This window comes from Semicossyphus pulcher, unplaced genomic scaffold, assembly GCF_022749685.1.
Source record: "Semicossyphus pulcher isolate SPU_LCO1_2020_fin unplaced genomic scaffold, fSemPul1.0.p SCAF_17, whole genome shotgun sequence".
Lineage (NCBI taxonomy): Eukaryota > Metazoa > Chordata > Actinopteri > Labriformes > Labridae > Semicossyphus > Semicossyphus pulcher.
Genome location: NW_027211681.1, coordinates 14309953 through 14330208, shown reverse-complemented (window position 1 = coordinate 14330208; position 20256 = coordinate 14309953). Strand labels below are relative to the sequence as shown.

General features: G+C 39.4%; 6 protein-coding genes across 6 annotated transcripts; 4 read left to right on the top strand and 2 right to left on the bottom strand.

The window, feature by feature from the left end:
* The first annotated feature begins 176 nt into the window (after nt 1-176).
* Nucleotides 177-488, top strand: LOC138594423 (histone H4). The gene has a single exon (XM_069665494.1). It carries the CDS (start codon nt 177-179, stop codon nt 486-488), a length of 312 nt encoding a protein of 103 aa, XP_069521595.1.
* Nucleotides 489-4122: 3634 nt separating this feature from the next.
* LOC138595311 (histone H3) lies at nt 4123-4533 on the top strand. Its single transcript, XM_069666680.1, has one exon. The coding sequence runs from the start codon at nt 4123-4125 to the stop codon at nt 4531-4533; it is 411 nt and encodes a 136-aa protein (XP_069522781.1).
* Nucleotides 4534-5964: 1431 nt separating this feature from the next.
* LOC138595313 (histone H2B 3-like) lies at nt 5965-6336 on the top strand. Its single transcript, XM_069666682.1, has one exon. It carries the CDS (start codon nt 5968-5970, stop codon nt 6334-6336), a length of 369 nt encoding a protein of 122 aa, XP_069522783.1. The 5' UTR covers nt 5965-5967.
* Nucleotides 6337-7224: 888 nt separating this feature from the next.
* LOC138594422 (C-type lectin domain family 10 member A-like) lies at nt 7225-8311 on the bottom strand. The gene is made up of 4 exons (XM_069665493.1): nt 8209-8311; nt 7760-7996; nt 7446-7609; nt 7225-7335 (listed from the first exon to the last, which is right to left on the bottom strand). Exons 1-4 carry the CDS (start codon nt 8309-8311, stop codon nt 7225-7227), a joined length of 615 nt encoding a protein of 204 aa, XP_069521594.1.
* Nucleotides 8312-11017: 2706 nt separating this feature from the next.
* Nucleotides 11018-13492, bottom strand: LOC138594419 (CD209 antigen-like protein E). The gene is made up of 6 exons (XM_069665488.1): nt 13336-13492; nt 12890-12983; nt 11946-11950; nt 11666-11820; nt 11454-11554; nt 11018-11197 (listed from the first exon to the last, which is right to left on the bottom strand). Exons 1-6 carry the CDS (start codon nt 13490-13492, stop codon nt 11044-11046), a joined length of 666 nt encoding a protein of 221 aa, XP_069521589.1. The 3' UTR covers nt 11018-11043.
* Nucleotides 13493-15955: 2463 nt separating this feature from the next.
* LOC138595357 (CD209 antigen-like protein A) lies at nt 15956-19938 on the top strand. Its single transcript, XM_069666735.1, has 6 exons — nt 15956-16136; nt 17817-17900; nt 18116-18352; nt 18504-18667; nt 18778-18884; nt 19582-19938. The coding sequence occupies exons 1-6, from the start codon at nt 16055-16057 to the stop codon at nt 19739-19741; spliced, it is 834 nt and encodes a 277-aa protein (XP_069522836.1). The 5' UTR covers nt 15956-16054; the 3' UTR covers nt 19742-19938.
* Nucleotides 19939-20256: the final 318 nt, after the last annotated feature.

Sequence of the window (20256 nt, the reverse complement as noted above, 5' to 3'; positions counted from 1 at the left end):
AGATCGGAAGTTGTTCAATAGGTGGCGCTAATACACCATAGAGTAAATCATCGACCCTCATTAAAACCCAGAGAAGAAGAATGCCTCGGCTTTTCTATTACGTCCTCAGACATGAGTTAAATAGCTGTGAACATTGAGGAAAAGGTCATCTCGCATCGTATTCCTGAACGAGAAAAATGAGTGGAAGAGGAAAGGGTGGCAAAGGACTCGGTAAAGGAGGCGCTAAGCGTCACCGTAAAGTTCTCCGTGACAACATCCAGGGAATCACGAAGCCCGCTATCCGCCGCCTGGCTCGTCGTGGTGGAGTGAAGCGTATCTCCGGTCTGATTTATGAAGAGACCCGCGGAGTGTTGAAGGTGTTTCTGGAGAATGTGATCCGTGATGCCGTCACCTACACCGAGCACGCCAAGAGGAAGACCGTGACCGCCATGGATGTGGTGTACGCTCTGAAGAGACAGGGCCGCACTCTTTACGGCTTCGGAGGTTAAACATTAACTGTCCTTAACAACACAAAGGCTCTTTTAAGAGCCACCCACGCACTCAATATAAAGAGCTAACTTTCTGTACTTGCAGCATCTGCAACTACCATTGGCAAACGTGCAACATATTGAAACGGTCACAAATGAAGCGCCTCTCCTATGTTCCGTAAAGGCAGAATTGCATTTGGCCTACTTGTCTGAAAGTGGTCCAATATTAACAAGCACACGGGAGATATGAAAGCTGAAGTTCTCCACCTTATGACCTTATCCAATCCAATCCACTATTTCAGCTAAAGAGGTTGATGTAACTATGAAAAAATATACCACTTTCTACTGTAGATTGTTTGAAAAAAGAATCCTCTAGGAGCTTTGTTTAGTCTCGTTTGTACCGTTAGTTTATACAGAAATGGGAAGTGCAAATGGACAGTGGAGGAACACACAGAATGTACGTCTTCTTCATGGAGGTTTTGGGCTGTTGGACATCCTCTTTCTGTCAAAACAGCTCACACACCTTGCTGCTGTGTTTTCGAGGTATTATACTCACACACCTTGCTGCTGTGTTTTCGAGGTATTATACATGTTGTCAAAGTCTTTTTAGGTGTTTGTAATCAGTATGTGTCTCTGATGTCAGTTAGTTAAAGAGTGTAGCTCTGCTTCTTTCTTTTTTTTCTACTTTTTTTGCAGCTGTTTCCACCTCCTGTTGAGTGCAGTGGGTGCAGAGTATGTCCTCTTTAGGAAGCCAGGTCGGCCTGTGGCGGCCTCTCTTGATGGCCAGGCTGTGCTCACTGAGTCTGTACATAGTCAAAGAATTCTTTATAATAATAAAAAGAAAAAAACATTAAAAAATAATCTCATATAAATAAAAACAAAGAATCCCAATAATTATCCTATATTTAAATAAGTACGGTGAGTTGGATTGCTTAAAAATAAAAATTAAACTGTAGGATAATTTATATGAACGTTTATTTCTTATTAACAATGGTGCTGTATGCACGGTTTACATTTAATAGAGTATGTTTGAGCCTGAGGCATATTATGCCATTTCGAGCACCAGTCGCCCAGCAGCGTAGTGGCAAAAGCCAATGATCGATGGTGCTCACAGCGATGATGGTGTGAGGTTTAAAGGCTCCTCAAACAAAAAACAGTGAGCAGCAGAGCTCAACGTGACTTCAACATGAAGAGATGCAAGTCCGCTTTCTTTCTTCTTCTTTTATTGAAAATAAAACGTTACAGATGAAGTTACATTTGTTTACAGTTTGCAATCAAGTACAATACATAAATACAAAAAACATACGGTCAAAACATAAAGTGCAGATATTCCGAAAAATAGTTTGTTTTCCTTAAAGGTTCAGAATGTGCCAGGGGAGGCGCTGAGCCTTATCTAGAGTTCTCCTCCTCCGGAGGTCTACAAGGAGTTGTTTTATGACAGTATTGGAGTCAACAAAAGTCTGATGTATGGTGGTCACACATCGTGTTTTCCATAAATGATAACAAGCAACACTGATGATGGTTTGGTAAAGTTCTCTTTGTTTGTTTGGAAATTCTTCCTCCAACCAACCATACATGACGGAAACATAACATACATTGAACAACAACCCAATACTTTTCAGTTTGCTCCAGACTTCCTGTGATCTGTAGCACTCGATGAGAAGATGTTCCTGAGTTTCATCATTGTGGCAATAAATCATTGGACATTTTTTTGTCATCACATAGCAACTCCAAGATACCACAGCTCTCACAGGAAGTCTGCCAACAGAAATGAGCCAGCGTACATCTCTAATGCTCTCTGATATATTTTTATTTTTTATGATTTTTATCACCTCAGTGTAATTATTATCAGTTATATTTTTATACTCTATCAACCCCCCACATTTATAATTATTTATTATATTAAATATATTTTTACTGGGTGTACCACTCCAATTGATCTGTAAGTGTTGGTGATCAGATGTAAAATCTCCATGCAGCAGCTTGTAGAAGGGGCCACTTCTTGATCTGCCCCTTCTCTTCTGCCACAAGGAGCGATCACCAACCCAGAGAGCATTTCTTAAGATGGCAGCTGATACATTTTTAACAAAGGCAATATTTAACATAAGTCCCAAATCAATAGCTCCTAAACCTCCTTGTTTTTTACATTTAAATAACAAAGCTCTTTTAGTGACTTCTCTGGTGGTTCCCCATACCATATTTACACACTGTTTGTTTAGTTGAATGATCATTTTGTGAGAAGGAGGAAAAATGTTGGCCAGGAAAAGGAGTTTGGATAAGATGAACGTTTTAACAAGATTAATTCTTGTTTTGTAATTAGTACTTTTGTTCTCCCATTTCTTTACTTCTTCTTTCACCACACACAGTTTATTCTCCCAGTTTCTTTCACTACATTCTCTGTTACAGAAGGTAAGACCAAGTATTTTAATTTCTTGTTTAACTTTAATATTTATGTTTTGTACGTCTTCATCTGAGCCGATCCAAACTCCTTCTGTCTTATCTTGATTTAATTTGGCACCTGAGGCCTGTTCATACAAATTTAAATGATTAGTTAAAACATCCATTTCCTGTTTTTTATGACTGTGATGTCATCGGCGTAAGCCATGGCTGTGACCTTGTGCATGTGTCCAACCCTGGAGCCAGTTAAAAGGCTGTCATTATTCATCTTGTCTATTAATGGACTGATAGCCAAGATGTAAAGGGCGGCGCTCAAGGGACAGCCCTGCTTCGCGCCTCTCTCTACTTGAAACGTTTCTGTTTAAACACCGTTAACATTGATACACACAATTGATTTAATATACAGACTTTTCACCAGGTTTATGAAAGCTTCTGGAAAACCATAGGCTCTCATGACAGCCCAGAGATAATCTCTGGAGATGTAGTAGAAGGCTTTCCTTTGATCAAGCCCTATTATATAAAACCCTTTAGAGTCTTCTGGTTTATAATTTATCTTAAAATACAGAGATTATCCCACATCACGGTCTATAAGTGTTTATGTCAGTATCATCACCTTTTTTATATTATAAACACATAATACCATGATAAAATTAATCACCCATTGAACCACTGTGGAGGCCTTCGTTGAACACAGAGGTGAGGAGGTTTATGACTCCATCAAGGTTCAGCTTATATAATCCGGCAGGAAGGCCGTCAGGACTGGGACATTTCCCCGTGTTTAGCTGTTGTCTGTCTTCATCTCTCCCAGGAGGGGAATACAGTTTAAGGAGTCGTGAGAGGAGATAGACTTTAAGAAGGACTCCACAGTGGCTTGATCGGTATCGATCTTCTTATAACTATCTGCACATAAATCTCTAATAGTTTCTCTTTTCATCTTCCGGTTTTACCCCTTCCACTCATTTTTAGATATACTTTCTAGAGTAGTTACTCAGAGAAATGATCCGCGATCTGTAGAGGCGCGGCCCGCTCTCGGTTTTGGCGGACAGTTTGAACTTATTTTTCTCCAATAAGCAGCGGAGTTGAGGCGGTGGGTCGCTCCTCCAGGCGGGGCTGAGCTCCAGGAGTAGCCCATCACCAATCAGAAGCCGGGGTCTGAAGCAGCGTCACCGTCTCACAGCCGCTCCTCCAGTTTAAGAGCAGCGCGTCTGCTCTGTCTGCACGACACACTTAACTCCTCTTCATAGAAGAGAAAGAAACAATGGCGAGAACCAAACAGACCGCTCGTAAATCCACAGGAGGCAAAGCCCCCAGGAAGCAGCTGGCCACTAAAGCTGCCCGTAAGAGCGCCCCGGCTACCGGCGGCGTGAAGAAGCCTCACCGTTACAGGCCCGGTACCGTGGCTCTGAGAGAGATCCGTCGCTACCAGAAATCCACGGAGCTGTTGATCCGCAAGCTGCCCTTCCAGCGCCTGGTCAGAGAAATCGCTCAGGACTTCAAGACCGACCTGCGCTTCCAGAGCTCTGCTGTCATGGCTCTGCAGGAGTCCAGCGAGGCTTACCTGGTCGGCCTGTTTGAGGACACCAACCTGTGCGCCATCCACGCCAAGAGGGTCACCATCATGCCCAAAGACATCCAGCTGGCCCGCCGCATCCGCGGAGAGCGAGCTTGAACTGTCTACTGCTCCACTGACAACAACAACGGCTCTTTTAAGAGCCACCTCACTCTTCACCAAAGAGCTATGATTCCTCTTTACTTTTTTTATTATAATAATAATAATAATAATAATAATAATAATAATTTAAAGGTTAAACCCATGTGTTTAAAATGGATCGTCTGTCGAAAATTAGCCTTAACTACAACACATCAGCTTAATGTGTGTCATCAATAAACATTTGCTGAAGGTCTGTCGATAATTGATAACTGATACAGTTTACAAAGTAAAATCCTATCAAATAAAACCCTTTCGTATATCTTCAGTACACTCTTAATTCTAGGGTCCGTTTTGATCTGGAAACTTCGAAAATCTACCTCAATGAATTAAAGTGAATTCGTCCATTCACAAACTCTTCCATTAACAATTTTCTAATAAAACAATCAGGAAGTCTTCATTTCCGTCAAACCACATAAAAGGCGTTGTTTGAAAGAGAATCATTCGCAAACAGATGGACCCAAATGTAGAAATTTTTCTTTTTTTTTTTAATATTCAGGATTTATGGATCTTTTTTCGTTGTTCAGACAGAACCAGCTCTCAATTTTTTCTTCAATTCAAATTGCCCCTGAAATCTCTGAAACAAGTTCATACATGATATAATCATACTTTTCTAATCCTGATACATTCACTGTAACCACTTCTGCAAAGTTGTCTATAGCCCTACTACAACATGAGTGTGATTGTATTATTCATTTGGATTTTATTTCATTATATGTGTGTTGTGAAGGAGATGACAGTGTGTGCTTGAAAAGACTGCATGTGTGAATAACAACTTACAAACTGTAACATTTAACGATATTCCCCTTTATTATCTCTAACACAAAGTAAACTAAATATCCATTTTAAAATGGAACTTTGTCATCTAAATCTCTCCATGTTTTTGTTTTTTTTCTAATTAATAAATACTAAAATACTGATATATCTGAAAAGGATGACATATATCAAGAACATGGGGAATTTTGAGTCATTTGTATTTACATTCCATATAACACACTTATTCAATTTAAAAACAAGCAGAGTTAAATTGTCAAGACTTGGCCCTGGGAAAAAAAGGAAACAGCAAATTTCCTTTCAGCAAAACCCACACGTAAATGATCACTTTTTATGTCGTAAAAATAATGACTCATCTGTCATTTAATTTTTTGTATGTTGATGTGACACCTTTTGGTGTCAAGTAAACTCAACACAAATAAAAAAATATCCATTAAAAAAACAGGATAAAAAGTCTTTAGACTTTAGCTTGGGCTGTACGAGCCCGCATGTCTAAAGGTTGGTTGTAAAGTCTTCTCAACCAATCACGTATGAGGAACGGCACAGTCTCCTTTGCATTAACCGCATACAAATTCATTGTCGGCTGCTTTCAGCAACAGTACTCATTCCTACTCAGCGACAATGCCTGACTCAGTCAAAGCACCCAAGAAGGGCTCAAAGAAAGCCGTGGCTAAAGCCACTAAGAGCGGCAAGAAGAGGAGGAAGACCAGGAGGGAGAGCTATGCCATCTACGTGTACAAGGTCCTGAAGCAGGTCCACCCCGATACTGGTATTTCCTCTAAAGCCATGGGCATCATGAACTCTTTCGTGAGCGACATCTTTGAGCGCATCGCCGGTGAGGCCTCCCGTCTGGCTCTCTACAACAAACGCTCCACCATCACCTCCAGGGAGATCCAGACCGCCGTCCGCCTGCTGCTGCCCGGTGAACTGGCCAAGCACGCCGTGTCTGAGGGAACCAAGGCTGTGACCAAGTACACCAGCTCCAAGTAAACCTGACATTAACCTACCAAACTTAACGGTCCTTTTCAGGACCACCCACTCCATCTAAAGGCTGTTTTCCACGGCACACCTCAAACAAGATGCTTGGGGAATTTTTAGTGAAAGTGTTTTTATTTAATGTGTTATCATGATTGTAGGTGTGCAGTCATTCTAACAACTTTCAGGAAAACAACTAACTGCAATTCTGCAGTGTTACAATTTTTTGTAATCTGATCTAAAAGAAAAAAATTGCAAATACAAGCAGCATAAAAGCACAGTGCACTGCCAACAGACATGAAAGTCTACACATGTTGGTCTTTCACTACATTTATTACACAGCCACAGCCTTACATTGAGCTAAACCCGCACACTATACGTTATCACTTATTTAGACCTAAGCCCTAACATTTAGAACTAATATGGCAACCATGTCAGCTGGCATCCTATTGCAGTAGCGCCCCCCCCCCCCCCCCCAAGTCAATAAAAGACAAAATATACATTGCTATATACAGTATATTTACTTTGTATACTTCCATTTTCTGTGTCATCATTAAATTAAAGACAAATATTGTGTAAGGGACAATAAATCTTTTTTTGCGTATTGTCCAGAAGAGGGCAGCATAGACGGACAAATTTCAAACACAAAATCACTTAAACTTTACTGAGGTGTAAAAGGGGGCTTTCCCTTTCTTTTGAAAACCCAGAAGACAGAGCTTCTTCTGTGACATCACGACAAGTGTGCATTAGGGTTAGGTTGTTTTTTGTTGAACTGTTGTCTGGTTGACAATTTTGAGTAAAATTCTTCAGTCTAGCTCTGCCGAAAAACATTAATTTCTTAGATACCAGGCTCTTATTTAAATTAACCTTTCTAGCATAAACATTCAGGTTAATCTAAAGGCCTTACGGATTGGTCAGCGCCGATCCATCCACCCATTTGAAGGTCCCGGCGTTGTCATACAGACCGATCCAGAACAAGAGATCAGAATCTCTATCCAGTCGGTACAAGGCCCTCTGTTGATTGAGATCACAGGAAATGTAACATTTGTTGATGTTAAAGAAGAACTAATGAAGCCAGAGATACACGTGTAGGTGAATCCATGTACACGTTAACTGCACAGTACCTGTTCCTGTTCACTGTTGATCACCACCAGGTCAGCAGCTTTACTCTGACAGTATTGCCTGCTGTCCTGCCACGTTTTACTCTCAGTTGACAGGAAGTAACATCGGGAGTTGATCTCCCTCCATCCTGCAGGACAGCGAGAAGAGGACACACAACCACCCAGCTCTGGAAGACCAAATAAACACGTCACAGATTATAGTTTGGAGAGAAATACGCATAGCTATTATATATGATAGGAGAGCAGTGGATGAATGACATTACATAAAAGTTAAAAAGAAAGAAATGAACAGGAAGTAAAGTTTTTGTTTTTTTCACCTGTCAGTCTTTTTTTCAGCCTGTCCCGTTCCTCCTGCACGTCCTTTATCATGTTGTTGAGTTCATTGTTTCGGTTTTCAAGCAGGTTTTTGTCTGCGGTCAGTGCGTTGAATTTGTCTTGTAACCTGTTGAACTGATCATTCCGCTTTTGCTCACAATCCATCTGCAACTCATCTGCCTGGTTCTGATCTCTGAAATGAGTTGTGTTGCAGTGGGAGGATTCCCTGCTTGAGTACACTGATAATATAAAAACAAAAAGTTACATTTAAAATAGTTCTTTAGGAGGTAATCACAGATATAACTCAGGTCTGGTGTGACTGAAAGTTGTGAAAAAGTGTGTGCAACATGTCAAATTACACCAGAGTTTGTGTCTTTGCAACGCTGTGTTGTTGTTCATGCAACTGTCTGAACAAATTTCAGGTTACATAATGTAAAGAATCCATACTCACGAGTAAGACGCAGAGAAACGTTGAGAGCAGCTTGTATGATACACAGCACGGCAAAGCTTAGGAGAAGTAGCTGGAGTTTTCTCTCTGCAGAATCAGCACACATAGATACAATAAACGTCTGTAAGTGCAGTGACAGCTGTGAGGCTGTGATGTTTTGTTGATGTTATAAATGAAGAGACATTTAATCATTTTCTCTTCCTCTTTTTCTCCCAGATAGTCCCAAATAAATTCTACAAATGGCTACAACCCTTCCTTTAGTTGTATTTTCTTCTACCTAGACCTGCAACCTCCACATAACATGACTGCTAACATTATGCATAGAGGCCAGGGCTCTGCCATCAGCTGTGTGGCAAGATAGAGACTTCAGGTCTGGCCAGCAATTTTGGAGCTCCTCAGTATTTGGCTGGGATGGCAGCACCATAAAAACAGCTTGCTTTGGGACCAGCCTAAATAACACACTAACCTGAATGCCTGTCGTTGGAGCCTCACCCAGGCCCAAGAACTACTTGCTTAACTGTTGCTGGAGCAGCCTCAGAGCCCGCTCCAGATCTACTTCCTGTCTGCTGGGAGCCTCTTTTGGAGAGATGGCTGAAAGCTTCTACTTCCCTCTCTACTGGCCTGTCCTCATAGAACTGGCAATAGGAAGCCCTAGTAGTCAGGGCATCCTCCTCCCACCCTAGAGGGGAAGGAGTCTGATAGGTTGCTGGCTGAAGGTTAGGGAGCATTCCCTTAAAAGACCCCCTCCAGTGAATATCAAGCGTTTATAACCTTGTAAACATCTCCATGTGGTGTTTTTCATGTGCTACAAGACATATCAGGGACAACATTATCAGGCATCTCCATGGCTGGGCCTGTCTGCTTTTAAACTGCAGTGTACCAAGGACAGGCTGAACAACACGTTTTCAGATTGGCAGCTTTGAAACGTCACAAACCTAAGGAGCCAATCCCTGTAAACACATGTCTGGTGCTGGAAATGTTTGTGGTGACCACCTTGGTACATAAATTGCAGCTGTATGATGAGCGCATTCCATTTTGGTTGAACATGAATCTGTCTGTAGACTGACTAGGGTCAGATAGTATGTTTCACAAGTCTGTCTGTTGCAGTTTTGTTCATTTAGAAAAGTGGATTTGCCTTATTTACACACACATGACACCAAATGGCGATGTAGCGACTTCATGGCACAAATAAGTCGCTGAGAGGCTGAGGTTGGGCCTAGTACTTATCTGACACACTTAGCAAAACAACTGAGATCCAAAAAAATGTGTTTAACCTTTTATTAACAACAAATAAGAGGATCAACTCATGATAACGTGCATCAACTCACAATCAAAGTAATCACAGTTATATAAGAAAATAGCAATCAACAAAAAATATTGCGACCCAGCTCCCCAATATAAAAAATCCCCAATATCCACTTTTCCATTACCAAACTCATGTTGATATACCAAAACTTGCAGGTTTCCTCTGGGATGACTCATCAGGCCTTATTTGTATTTCACCTTTCTTCTCTTGACCTTTGGCCTTGCAATCATATCCCTCTATGGTATGCATTATGATGGCAGTTTTGGGGGTACTTTTTGGGGTGCGTTGCCTTGAGACAACACTGTACCATAATGGTAAGTAATGAAAAAAGCGTTATTGTTTCAAATTTGACCAAATGTATTTAAAAACACATGGAAAATACTCAGTAGCCTCAACAGGTTACAATGCATGCCATTTGAATGATTGTTTTCAATGTCACGAGTGTCTGTCAGTCTCCTGTGTATAAAGAAATATATAAAATATAAGCATGTGCTCTGCAAAAAAGACTCAAAAAGTTCACTGTAATTGTAAACTATAGCCTACAGTGTACGGTAATAGCCTGAACTTAACTTTACTACATCAAATTTAGCTAGGTTAAATTGTAGAGATAAAAAGAAAATGATGATGACTGGTATGCTTTTGAACAGTATATATACCTAAATACACAATACCAAAATGTCATGGTGAATCCATAATGGTACGGTGTTGCCTCAAGGCAACATTTGCATTTTGACAAGTTTTCATTACTTAATTAGCAAATATAGTACATTAAACTTTTAGAAATTAAGCTTTACTCATCTATTATTGTGAATACATTTTTTTCCAGACTCAAAAAGGCCAGGAAAAGACATTTTTAGGACCATTTTTGTGGAGAGAAATGGCTGAGCTGATCCTTGTGAGAAAGTCTGCAAAAAAGGGATTCAGGCTGGCCTCCAGAGTGTCATGTGGCAAATTCAAACAGTGCTATTGGTTCCTTATGGTCCTCTTTTTTAAAGTATTGCATCGTAACTGGGGATGTATTGTGTGAGTGTAAAAAGCCAAATATGGGTATGTTGCCTAGAGGCAACATCGTTCCATAGAGGGATATGACTCAGACTCATGATATGCATCATATGACTCAAACAGTTTTTTATAAGATACAAAAAGTTAAACCAAATAATGAATCAGTTGCACATGTACATGTGCAATCCTTGCCTTGATGGGATTCAGAGCACTATTTTTATGGATTAAAGAGAATAACAACAAAAACAACCTCGGCAGAAGACTGAATATAGATAAGGCCTCTGCTCAGGAAAAATAACTCAGTTCCATTCTGATTTAAGAATTAAACTTTAAAAACAAAACTTACACAGCTCCATTCATTTCATCCCTGTCAATAATTGCATACAACGTAGTAACTTACTTAAAGAATTACATGATTGTGAAATAGTTTTTCAGAATATGCAGAAAAGTAAATGAAGTTCATTTCTCAGCGGTGGTTTAATATGTCTTAATACATGGCTGTGTTAAATACTTGGTTCTAATTATGTCCCTTACGTCTTATAAGGCCCAGTCTTTTCACAGATCCAGAAGTTTTGATCTCCACATGGTATATCATTCCAGCTGTTTTCATTATCATGCAACTTTATCTCTGCACAATCTTCTGTTTTGCCTTGATAGCTGTTTGGCTCCCCAGGACCCCAGTAGCTAAAACAAACAAAAATGAAAATAAATAGTTTACCTTCAGAAGCCTAAGCAGTAATATACTTGACTATGGTAAGGTTTAAGTTGCAAAATGTGCCCTGTGAATATTTACACATCAGTTAAGCAAAAATAGGAAATGAAGCATTAAGGCCTTTAAGTCTCAGTTTGAATCTATGATGAGATGCCAGACAAGTGAATTTCCCTTTGGGGATCAATAAAGTTATTGTTATTTTTGTTATTTTTGAGTAAATGTGTGAACCTTTTGGTAAGCAGAGTGCCATCCACCCATTTCCATATTCCTCTGGATTGTCTCTGAGTCAGTCCAATCCACATTAGCTTATGGAATTTTCTAGAGAAGTCCTGTTTATACACAATAAACAATAAACATATACATTATAAACAATTTCTAAAGTGGCATTGTATTGTTCACTCTTTCTGTTATTATTGTTTCAAACTCATGTTCACTCACACATGAATACACACCTGCTCTTCTTTGCTGTTTATTATCAGCAGGTCTGCACCTCGCTGCTGACAGTCCTCTCTGCTTTCTTGCCAAGATTTCTTTGTAGAAGAAATATAATAGAAACTGGGATGGAGATACACCCATCCTTGTTGGAAATAGTGTTCTGTTATGGATAACAGCAAAGAGAACAATTATATCTGGAGTTTGGCACAACTCAAACAGGATTTGTCTTGCTATATTAACATTTTCTAAAACAAAGTCCCATATCTGCCCACTGGAAGGGGCAGCTCGGCCTCTGCCTCTGCATCTACAGTGTTTGATTATAATCAGTTCATACATTTAGCACTTTTAACAAGTGGGCATTTGCTAATGCAATTATGCATTACAAAACGTAAAGCAGAAAAGAGAACATAATAAAAAAAAGTCTTGTTTTTTGTGACAAATTTTTAAAGACAAATGAATAAGTACATTTTAAAATGGATTTTTGTTCAGTGTCAAGCTTCAGCATTTACAATTGCAATTTTTGGGATATCTGTATTTTAAAGTACTTCTGTCGCACTGTAGCCCTATAGGCACCACATTTACAAGAAAGACATTAAAATAATAAACAATATTTATTTTCTTTTTTGTTTTATCATATTGAATTAAGTCGTTTCAAACTTTGACTCCTGGTAAAGACATGTTTCATCCTCCCACTTACCAAAGTTCATCAGTTTTGTCTCAGTCATGTTTTTGCAGCTGGCCTCTATATCTGGTGTCTCACTGCCACAGCTGTCTGAAAAAGCAGAAACCTTTAATTGACAATTTGTATTTTTAGCATTAAATTACAATACAACAATATTTGTTTTGTTTTTCAATTTGGGGTTCAGTATTTTCCTCAAGGACACTTGGACGTGTTGGCAGAAGCAGATTAGGAACAAACCAGATTAAAAAATATGTGTGGCTTAATGTAAAATTAGTATACGCACGTTTAGATGAGTTTTGTTTATTTAAAGGGCAAACATATGAAGCAGGAAGTAACATGACAGTCACATACTTTCACAATAATGAGTCAGCAACAGGTTTTGTCATAACGGAACAAGCTTTATACACACTGGAAATATATTGCAACACAAACATACTTAGAAACCCATCAGGGAAAGTTACTGTGATTTATTGTAAATGCAATTATTAATCTGTTAACATTAGTATTATAAAAATGGAGAGTTTCTAAAAAGTCTGTTTAAAGTGACTCACAGAAAGCGAGACGCAGTGAAATGTTGAGCGCAGCTTGAAGGATACACAAGAGTCCAAAGCTCACAGTGACCAGTCTGAAGTGTTTTCTCTCTGAGTGAAGGAATCAGACAGACAAAGTCCTCAGCAGCGTCTTCACAGAAGCAGGTTCACAAACTTACCCAGTTCATTCTGCTCTGTTTGCATTGTGGGAGGCCTGCCTGTATATAGGCCGGTGAGCTTGGCATCTGAGATTTACAACTACAAAATCCCAGCAGAAATCAAAACATTCAGGTTGATAAATTAAATAATAATATAGTTAATGGTCTATAGTGCATAAGGATTGAATACACTTTCATCACATCAAAGCAAATCAAGACTGTTTTTACATCTTTTTATATGTTCACCAAAACCAGGATAAAATGATTGTTTCTCATCTTTTCTGAATCACTAACTTTTTTCTCACCATACACTGCAGCGTCCTTCATAGCATTACTGCTGGCTGAAGCATCAGGTACATTTACATAGTCCATGGTGCTCTCAGGTTGCTCTTCAGGGACGATGATGTCACTATATATTCCACGGACTGGAGCGTGAGAGTGCACGGTGATGTGTTCTGCCATGTGTTGTTAGAATATGAAGATGAGACTGATGGTTAGTAAACTTCTGCTATTATATTTTTGTCTTTCCTATTAAAGCATTGCATTTTTGTTCTTCCTCTTTTTTAGGTCTTCAGTGTTCACACTTCTAAGAACTCTCAAGTTTCCTCTGTTGTATTTCAAAGGTATTACAGTAAATTAAATACATTTATGATTTTAATACAAAAATATAATAATGGTAGATTAAGATTTCAACTTGAATACAACACAGTACAAATATTCATTCACTCGTCTACTTCCCCACTGAGGCGTCACAATCGAATTTTACAAGATACAAGTCAACAGAGGGCAACATTTCTGAGTAAAAAACTTTGGCTCCACTGTTTGCCGGGCAAGTCAGACATACTGAGGTGAATGGACACAAGATTTGGGTTTATTTTAAAATCCATTAAGCAAACAGAGAAAGAAGCTTCTCGTTCCACTGCTGAAAACTGAAAAAGCAAATTGAGAAATGAAGTTACGCTTATGTAAGGTCCTATATGCATATGTATTTAGTCTGAACTGCTATACACCTCAAACTAACCTTATATATTGGTCCAAATATATAACCTAGTAATCCAAAGGAAAACCATGCTTACATCATTTCCTATAAACTGACGTGTCTTTGAAGAAATCAACACTTGCAACTGTGTCATGTCTCTTCATTATTCTCAGACTAGATAGGTTTTTCAGGTTAGTATAAGTTAGGAGAGTAGTTCAGGGATTTCCTCTTGCCCTTTTATTGTTGATTGATTTGATTTATTGTTTATTGATTTGTTGGATTTATTTAATAAATAAATCTTACTTATTTACTTTGTGTCCTTGTCTGTTGTCGTGCTTTTGGGTTCAACTGTCAAGGCAGATCGTCACAAACTGCAGTGTAAATTGTTCTGCTGTGACACTGGTGTTGCACAATCAATGACACTTTACTTCCTCTTTCATTGACTAAATACTGGGGGAGCAGACAGAAGTTTCTTAAAGCAAACATGTGGGTTTGTTGGTTGAGGTTAGCTGTGGGAGTTAAACGTGGTGTTAAACGTATCAACATTTACTTTAACATCAACAGACAATGTCAATGTTCAATATTGACTGTACGCTTTTGAAGCCCTGTTTAAAAAAGGTGATGTAGTTGTTTTCAATAAATAGGTTAATAAATAAATACATGAGTTTTAAACTGGTTTAAAAGAGTGATTTAAATACGTTTATTTTAAAATTTAAAGTTAATTGAATGTTTAAAATGCTTTATGTATTTAAACTGTATTTTATTTCATTTCTGTTGTCAAAAATATGATTATTACTCAGAGTGATATCTTTTTGGTGAAGTGGAGGTAGACCCAGATGGAGTTTTTTTTGTCTATTGGATCACGTGCTGTGCATGCAGTGACGGCATGATTGAGAGATGTGAAGGAGAGTGAGGAGCAAGGAGAGTTAACAAGAACATGCAGGAGTTTGTCTGGTGGATTTCTGAAAATGAGATAAAATAAAATGAGATAAAATGAGAATCACGATTTTCTCTCTGAGTATAAATGTTTATTGCACTCATAAAATTTGAAGGACAGTTGAGCATTGTACATACTTACTGCTTTAATTGAATAAATTCTACAAAATCATACTATTTTAACACTGTCGTTCTTGATTAGTAAATTACAGTATTATTCTTTTATTTCAATCATTGTTGTCGCAAAACAAAGCTTCATACAATAACAAAAATATAGATGAAAAAAAGGGTCTTAGAAGATATTGTGAAAACAGATCTGGCAAATGTAAAGTATTCTTGTAGCTTGTCAAGTAGCTATCACATAGCTTGTCACATATTTATCACAGTCATGTAACTTGATACGCAACTTGTCACATAGCTGATGATGTAGTTTGTCATGCAGCTCGTCACATAGCTTCTCTGATGAGAGGGGTGATGACGGAAGTGTCACATTTCTTCGTCATTGGTCACGGTCTCAGTAGGCGACAATCTACACGATCCTCTACTTAGTTAGGCTACCGCTGGCACAATCCACGCCTGTTACATATAGAGAGAATCAGAGAGTGTTATGATACATCTTTCTTTTAATAGGGTCAAGTATTCTTCCCCGCAAATGCAGATGTTTCTGTCTTTGTGCTGACACTAAACGTTTAGGCATTACTCATGTTGCCACTTCCTGTTAAGTGTTGGTACTGAGCTGCGCTGGATCTATATGTTATGTTTAGGACTGCTTATCTTTTTCCTATAGCGTAGGTGTACTGCAAGTGCTATCGTGAAACTGCTAGATAGTACAGATAATATATATCGGAATATGTACCGTGATGCAATCAGCTTCCTGTGTCTTTTTTTCACCCTGCTCATGTCGGACTTTTTTTTCAACAGAAACTGAACTGCACATGGAACCCCAAACCTTAAAGAGTTTACAAGATCCTCTTTTTTAGTCTCTTGTACACCATGTTGTAATCAGTGTCTTAGCTCATTCTGGAGACACCACAAGAGGGTAAACACATCTCAGTGTTCTGATCACCCTGAACCTGTCTTCTCACACATGCATCAAGACCATCAAGAGGATGCAGCCAATGGAGATAGCAGATTATATTAATGAGCGACCAAGGCCTGGATGGAAACGCAGTGAGAATGGAAATCAAACAGGTAATAACACACATCACATCATGTAAATGTACCTTACACAACAAATGAGAACCAGATTTTGAATGGCATTTCCTACATTTCTAGCTACAGCTACACATGAAAATGTGGACATCGAGATCATAGCTTGGGAGACTACACTGTCTAGCTTCTCTCTAAAAATTCTCTCTCAACTTTGAATAGATCAAAAAGATGAAGAGACAGATCAGGGTTTATAAAAGGGACATATTCTGGGCCGGCTGCCTAGGGCGGCAAGTTCTGGTGGGCACTGGCTTAAGCCCCAAATGATTTTAGAGTGAATAGTGAATATAATGTTAAAAGCCTCGTGCCAAGTTGCCAACTTTCCTTTTAAGCTTTCTGTTTGCTTGAGAGCCATGCTACCCTTATAACAGGGTGAGCCATGCATGAAAGCAAGTATAGTACTGTCACGGTTTGGGTAAAATAAAAAGCTAAAGGACCCAGGTGCAGACAATGGCAAGGAGTTTAATTAACTGAGTAAAAATGCAAAAACAAAATCTAAAATCCAACAAAAGACAAAAACGGAAAATCAGAGGGCAGAGCAAAAAAGAACAGACAATCCAAGGGAACACGAGGAGTCAGGGGAGGCACGAGGATCATCCAGGGCAGAAACATGAGGAACAAATTCACGGGAGGAAGGGCTGTGTCTGAAACCGCATACTAACATACTGCCTACTACATACTCAAACAGTATTTACTGCATACTGCCTACTAACCTGACCATTAGGATGCCGTTCGCATCATAATCAGAGCCGTCTTCTCCGTATCACGTGACTTAATCGTTTACGTATGTCCGGTCTGATCTCCGGTCCATCTCCGCCATAGTAGAAGCTGAATAGCTGCAATGCATTTTGGGGCGGCGGAGTACAACCAGTGATCTCCCGTCTCATACTCAAATATCCGGGCCGATCTAGTATACATCCGGGCATTTCTCGCATACAGAAAATTGCATACTATGAGATGGGAACGCATGACATACTCAATTTTTACGTCACGGTTAGTATGATTAGTATGATTAGTATAACAGTAAGCGGTTTCGGACACACCGATAGACACAATGAACTGGCACAGAAGGGTAGGAACAATACACACAGGTTAATCAGGGACAGGTGAGACTAATTAACACAGATGAACACAATGAGGGCAGGGCACGCAATCTAAAAGGCGGGAAACGGAACAAAGGAAGGAAGTCAAACAAGACATGACATACAAGGGGCAAGAACTACAAAATAAAACAGGAAACACTAGGAACCAAACTCAGGACTGACAGGGATTTAAGGACAACGTACATTTTTTATCGCTCTCTAAAGTCTTTTTTTTTTGTGGGGGTAAACCTGAGAAAATGTTGCTGAACTTTCATTGGTTTGTGGAAGTGAAATATATTGGCTGTATTGTGCATACAAAGTCTGCGGTTGTGTTTTGGTTTTAAATTCAAATTAAGGGTTCAGAAAATCTATCAGGGTCTTCAAAACCCTCTGATTGTCTCACATGATTCTTGCCACATTAGATGTAATTGTAGCCATTTGAAGAATTTAACTGGGAGAAAAAGAGGAAGAGAAAACGAATAAATATCTCTTCATTTATAACATCAACAAAACATCACAGCCTCACAGCTGTCACTGCACTTATAGACGTTTATTGTATCTATGTGTGCTGATTCTGCAGAGAGAAAACTCCAGCTACTTCTCCTAAGCTTTGCCGTGCTGTGTATCATACAAGCTGCTCTCAACATTTCTCTGCGTCTTACTCGTGAGTATGGATTCTTCACATTATGTAACCTGAAATTTGTTCAGACAGTTGCATGAACAACAACAACACAGCGTTGCAAAGACACAAACTCTGGTGTAATTTGACATGTTGCACACACTTTTTCACAACTTTCAATCACACCAGACCTGAGTTATATCTGTGATTACCTCCTAAAGAACTATTTTAAATGTAACTTTTTGTTTCTATATTATCAGTGTACTCAAGCAGGGAATCCTCCCACTGCAACACAACTCATTTCAGAGATCAGAACCAGGCAAAGGAGTTGCAGATGGATTGTGAGCAAAAGCGGAATGATCAGTTCAACAGGTTACAAGACCAATTCAACGCACTGACCGCAGACAAAAACCTGCTTGAAAACCGAAACAATGAACTCAACAACATGATAAAGGACGTGCAGGAGGAACGGGACAGGCTGAAAAAAAGACTGCTAGGTGAAAAAAAACAAAAACTTTACTTCCTGTTCATTTCTTTCTTTTTGACTTTTATGTAATGTAATTTATCCACTGCTCTCCTATCATATATAATAGCTATGCGTATTTCTCTCCAAACTATAATCTGTGACGTGTTTATTTGGTCTTCCAGAGCTGGGTGGTTGTGTGTCCTCTTCTCGCTGTCCTGCAGGATGGAGGGAGATCAACTCCCGATGTTACTTCCTGTCAACTGAGAGTAAAACGTGGCAGGACAGCAGGCAATACTGTCAGAGTAAAGCTGCTGACCTGGTGGTGATCAACAGTGAACAGGAACAGGTACTGTGCAGTTAACGTGTACATGGATTCACCTACACGTGTATCTCTTGTTGATGTTAAAGAAGAACTAATGAAGCGAACGTTACATTTCCTGTGATCTCAATCAATAGAGGGCCTTGTACCGACTGGATAGAGATTCTGATCTCTTGTTCTGGATCGGTCTGTATGACAACGCCGGGACCTTCAAATGGGTGGATGGATCGGCGCTGACCAATCCGTAAGGCCTTTAGATTAACCTGAATGTTTATGCTAGAAAGGTTAATTTAAATAAGAGCTTGGTATCTAAGAAATTAATGTTTTTCGGCAGAGCTAGACTGAAGAATTTTACTCAAAATTGTCAACTAGACTAGAAACAGTTCAACAAAAACAACCTAACCCTAATGCACACTTGTCGTGATGTCAGAGAAGAAGCTCTGTCTTCTGGGTTTTCCAAAGAAAGGGAAAGCCCCCTTTTACACCTCAGTAAAGTTTAAGTGATTTTGTGTTTGAAATTTGTCCGTCTATGCTGCCCTCTTCTGGACAATACGCAAAAAAAGATTTATTGTCCCTTTAACACGTCTTTAATTTAATGATGACACAGAAAATGGAAGTATACAAAGTAAATATACAGTATAGAACAATGTATATTTTATGTCTTTTATTGACTTTCTATCTTACTTTCTTTGACTTTCTCAGACGTGTGAATAGCTATGTGGATAATAAGGCGCAAATCATAATGTGATTTTACTTTATGGGGTCAGATTAGGGATAGAACACCAACGTAATTCAACTTTAAATTATATGCCAAAAGGAGAAACAATATATGTCATCAACATACGTAAAAAAGAAAAATGCTGTATGATTCTGCACAAGTTGACTGATGGAAATTGTGATCCAGCTAAACGTCTCCCTCGCCTCCTCGTTCTTTTACATAGATACTGGCAGTCTGGTCAGCCGGATCGTGGTGGTCCCAACAACAGAGAGGACTGTGTGGAGATGTACCATCACAACCCAGAGCTGGCCAACTGGAACGACGCCCGCTGTGGAGACAAGCGGCGCTGGCTGTGTGAGAAAGATCCAAGTACTTGTAAATAGTATGAGGTCAAGAGCGTAACACAATGTGAATGTACGTGTATTTTTGTGCTTTTACATGCATACATTATTTTTGGTAGATAATTATCTTCAATAGCTTTCAATACAATATACAAGGTGGTCCAGGAAGCTGGTTATCATATCAGATGTGTAGAGAGGTGCAGTAGCTGTAGGTGTGCAGCTAGAAAAATGAAATAAGAAGAGAGTGTGGAAGTTATAGATCAGGGGTGGCCAACCCTGCTCCTGCAGAGCTACCTTCCTGCATGTTTTAGGTTTCTCCGCACTCTAACACACCTGATTTGAATGAACTGCTCGTTATCAACCAACTGAAGCGTCTCAGGGGATTGGTAACGAGCGAAACATTCGAATCAGGTGTGTTAGAGTGCGGAGAAACCTAAAACACGAAGGAAGGTAGCTCTCCAGGAGCAGGGTTGGCCACCCCTGCATAGATAAATGTCCATGTTTCCAGTGGTCAGTATTTGGTGTCACCCCAGTTAAAAGATTAAAGGTGATCCAGC

Coding starts and splice junctions, on each gene's coding strand:
- LOC138594423 (XM_069665494.1), top strand. CDS start 177: ATGAGTGGAAGAGGAAAGGGTGGCAAAGGACTCGGTAAAGGAGGCGCT.
- LOC138595311 (XM_069666680.1), top strand. CDS start 4,123: ATGGCGAGAACCAAACAGACCGCTCGTAAATCCACAGGAGGCAAAGCC.
- LOC138595313 (XM_069666682.1), top strand. CDS start 5,968: ATGCCTGACTCAGTCAAAGCACCCAAGAAGGGCTCAAAGAAAGCCGTG.
- LOC138594422 (XM_069665493.1), bottom strand. CDS start 8,311: ATGTGTGCTGATTCTGCAGAGAGAAAACTCCAGCTACTTCTCCTAAGC. Junction 7,610..7,759: donor GCTGAAAAAAAGACTGACAG/GTGAAAAAAACA, acceptor TTGGTCTTCCAG/AGCTGGGTGGTTGTGTGTCC. Junction 7,336..7,445: donor TCAACAGTGAACAGGAACAG/GTACTGTGCAGT, acceptor CTCAATCAACAG/AGGGCCTTGTACCGACTGGA.
- LOC138594419 (XM_069665488.1), bottom strand. CDS start 13,492: ATGGCAGAACACATCACCGTGCACTCTCACGCTCCAGTCCGTGGAATA. Junction 12,984..13,335: donor GAAGGACGCTGCAGTGTATG/GTGAGAAAAAAG, acceptor TCCTTCACTCAG/AGAGAAAACACTTCAGACTG. Junction 11,555..11,665: donor AAGAGCAGGTGTGTATTCAT/GTGTGAGTGAAC, acceptor GTGTATAAACAG/GACTTCTCTAGAAAATTCCA.
- LOC138595357 (XM_069666735.1), top strand. CDS start 16,055: ATGCAGCCAATGGAGATAGCAGATTATATTAATGAGCGACCAAGGCCT. Junction 17,901..18,115: donor CATTTCTCTGCGTCTTACTC/GTGAGTATGGAT, acceptor CTATATTATCAG/TGTACTCAAGCAGGGAATCC. Junction 18,885..19,581: donor GGATCGGCGCTGACCAATCC/GTAAGGCCTTTA, acceptor TCTTTTACATAG/ATACTGGCAGTCTGGTCAGC.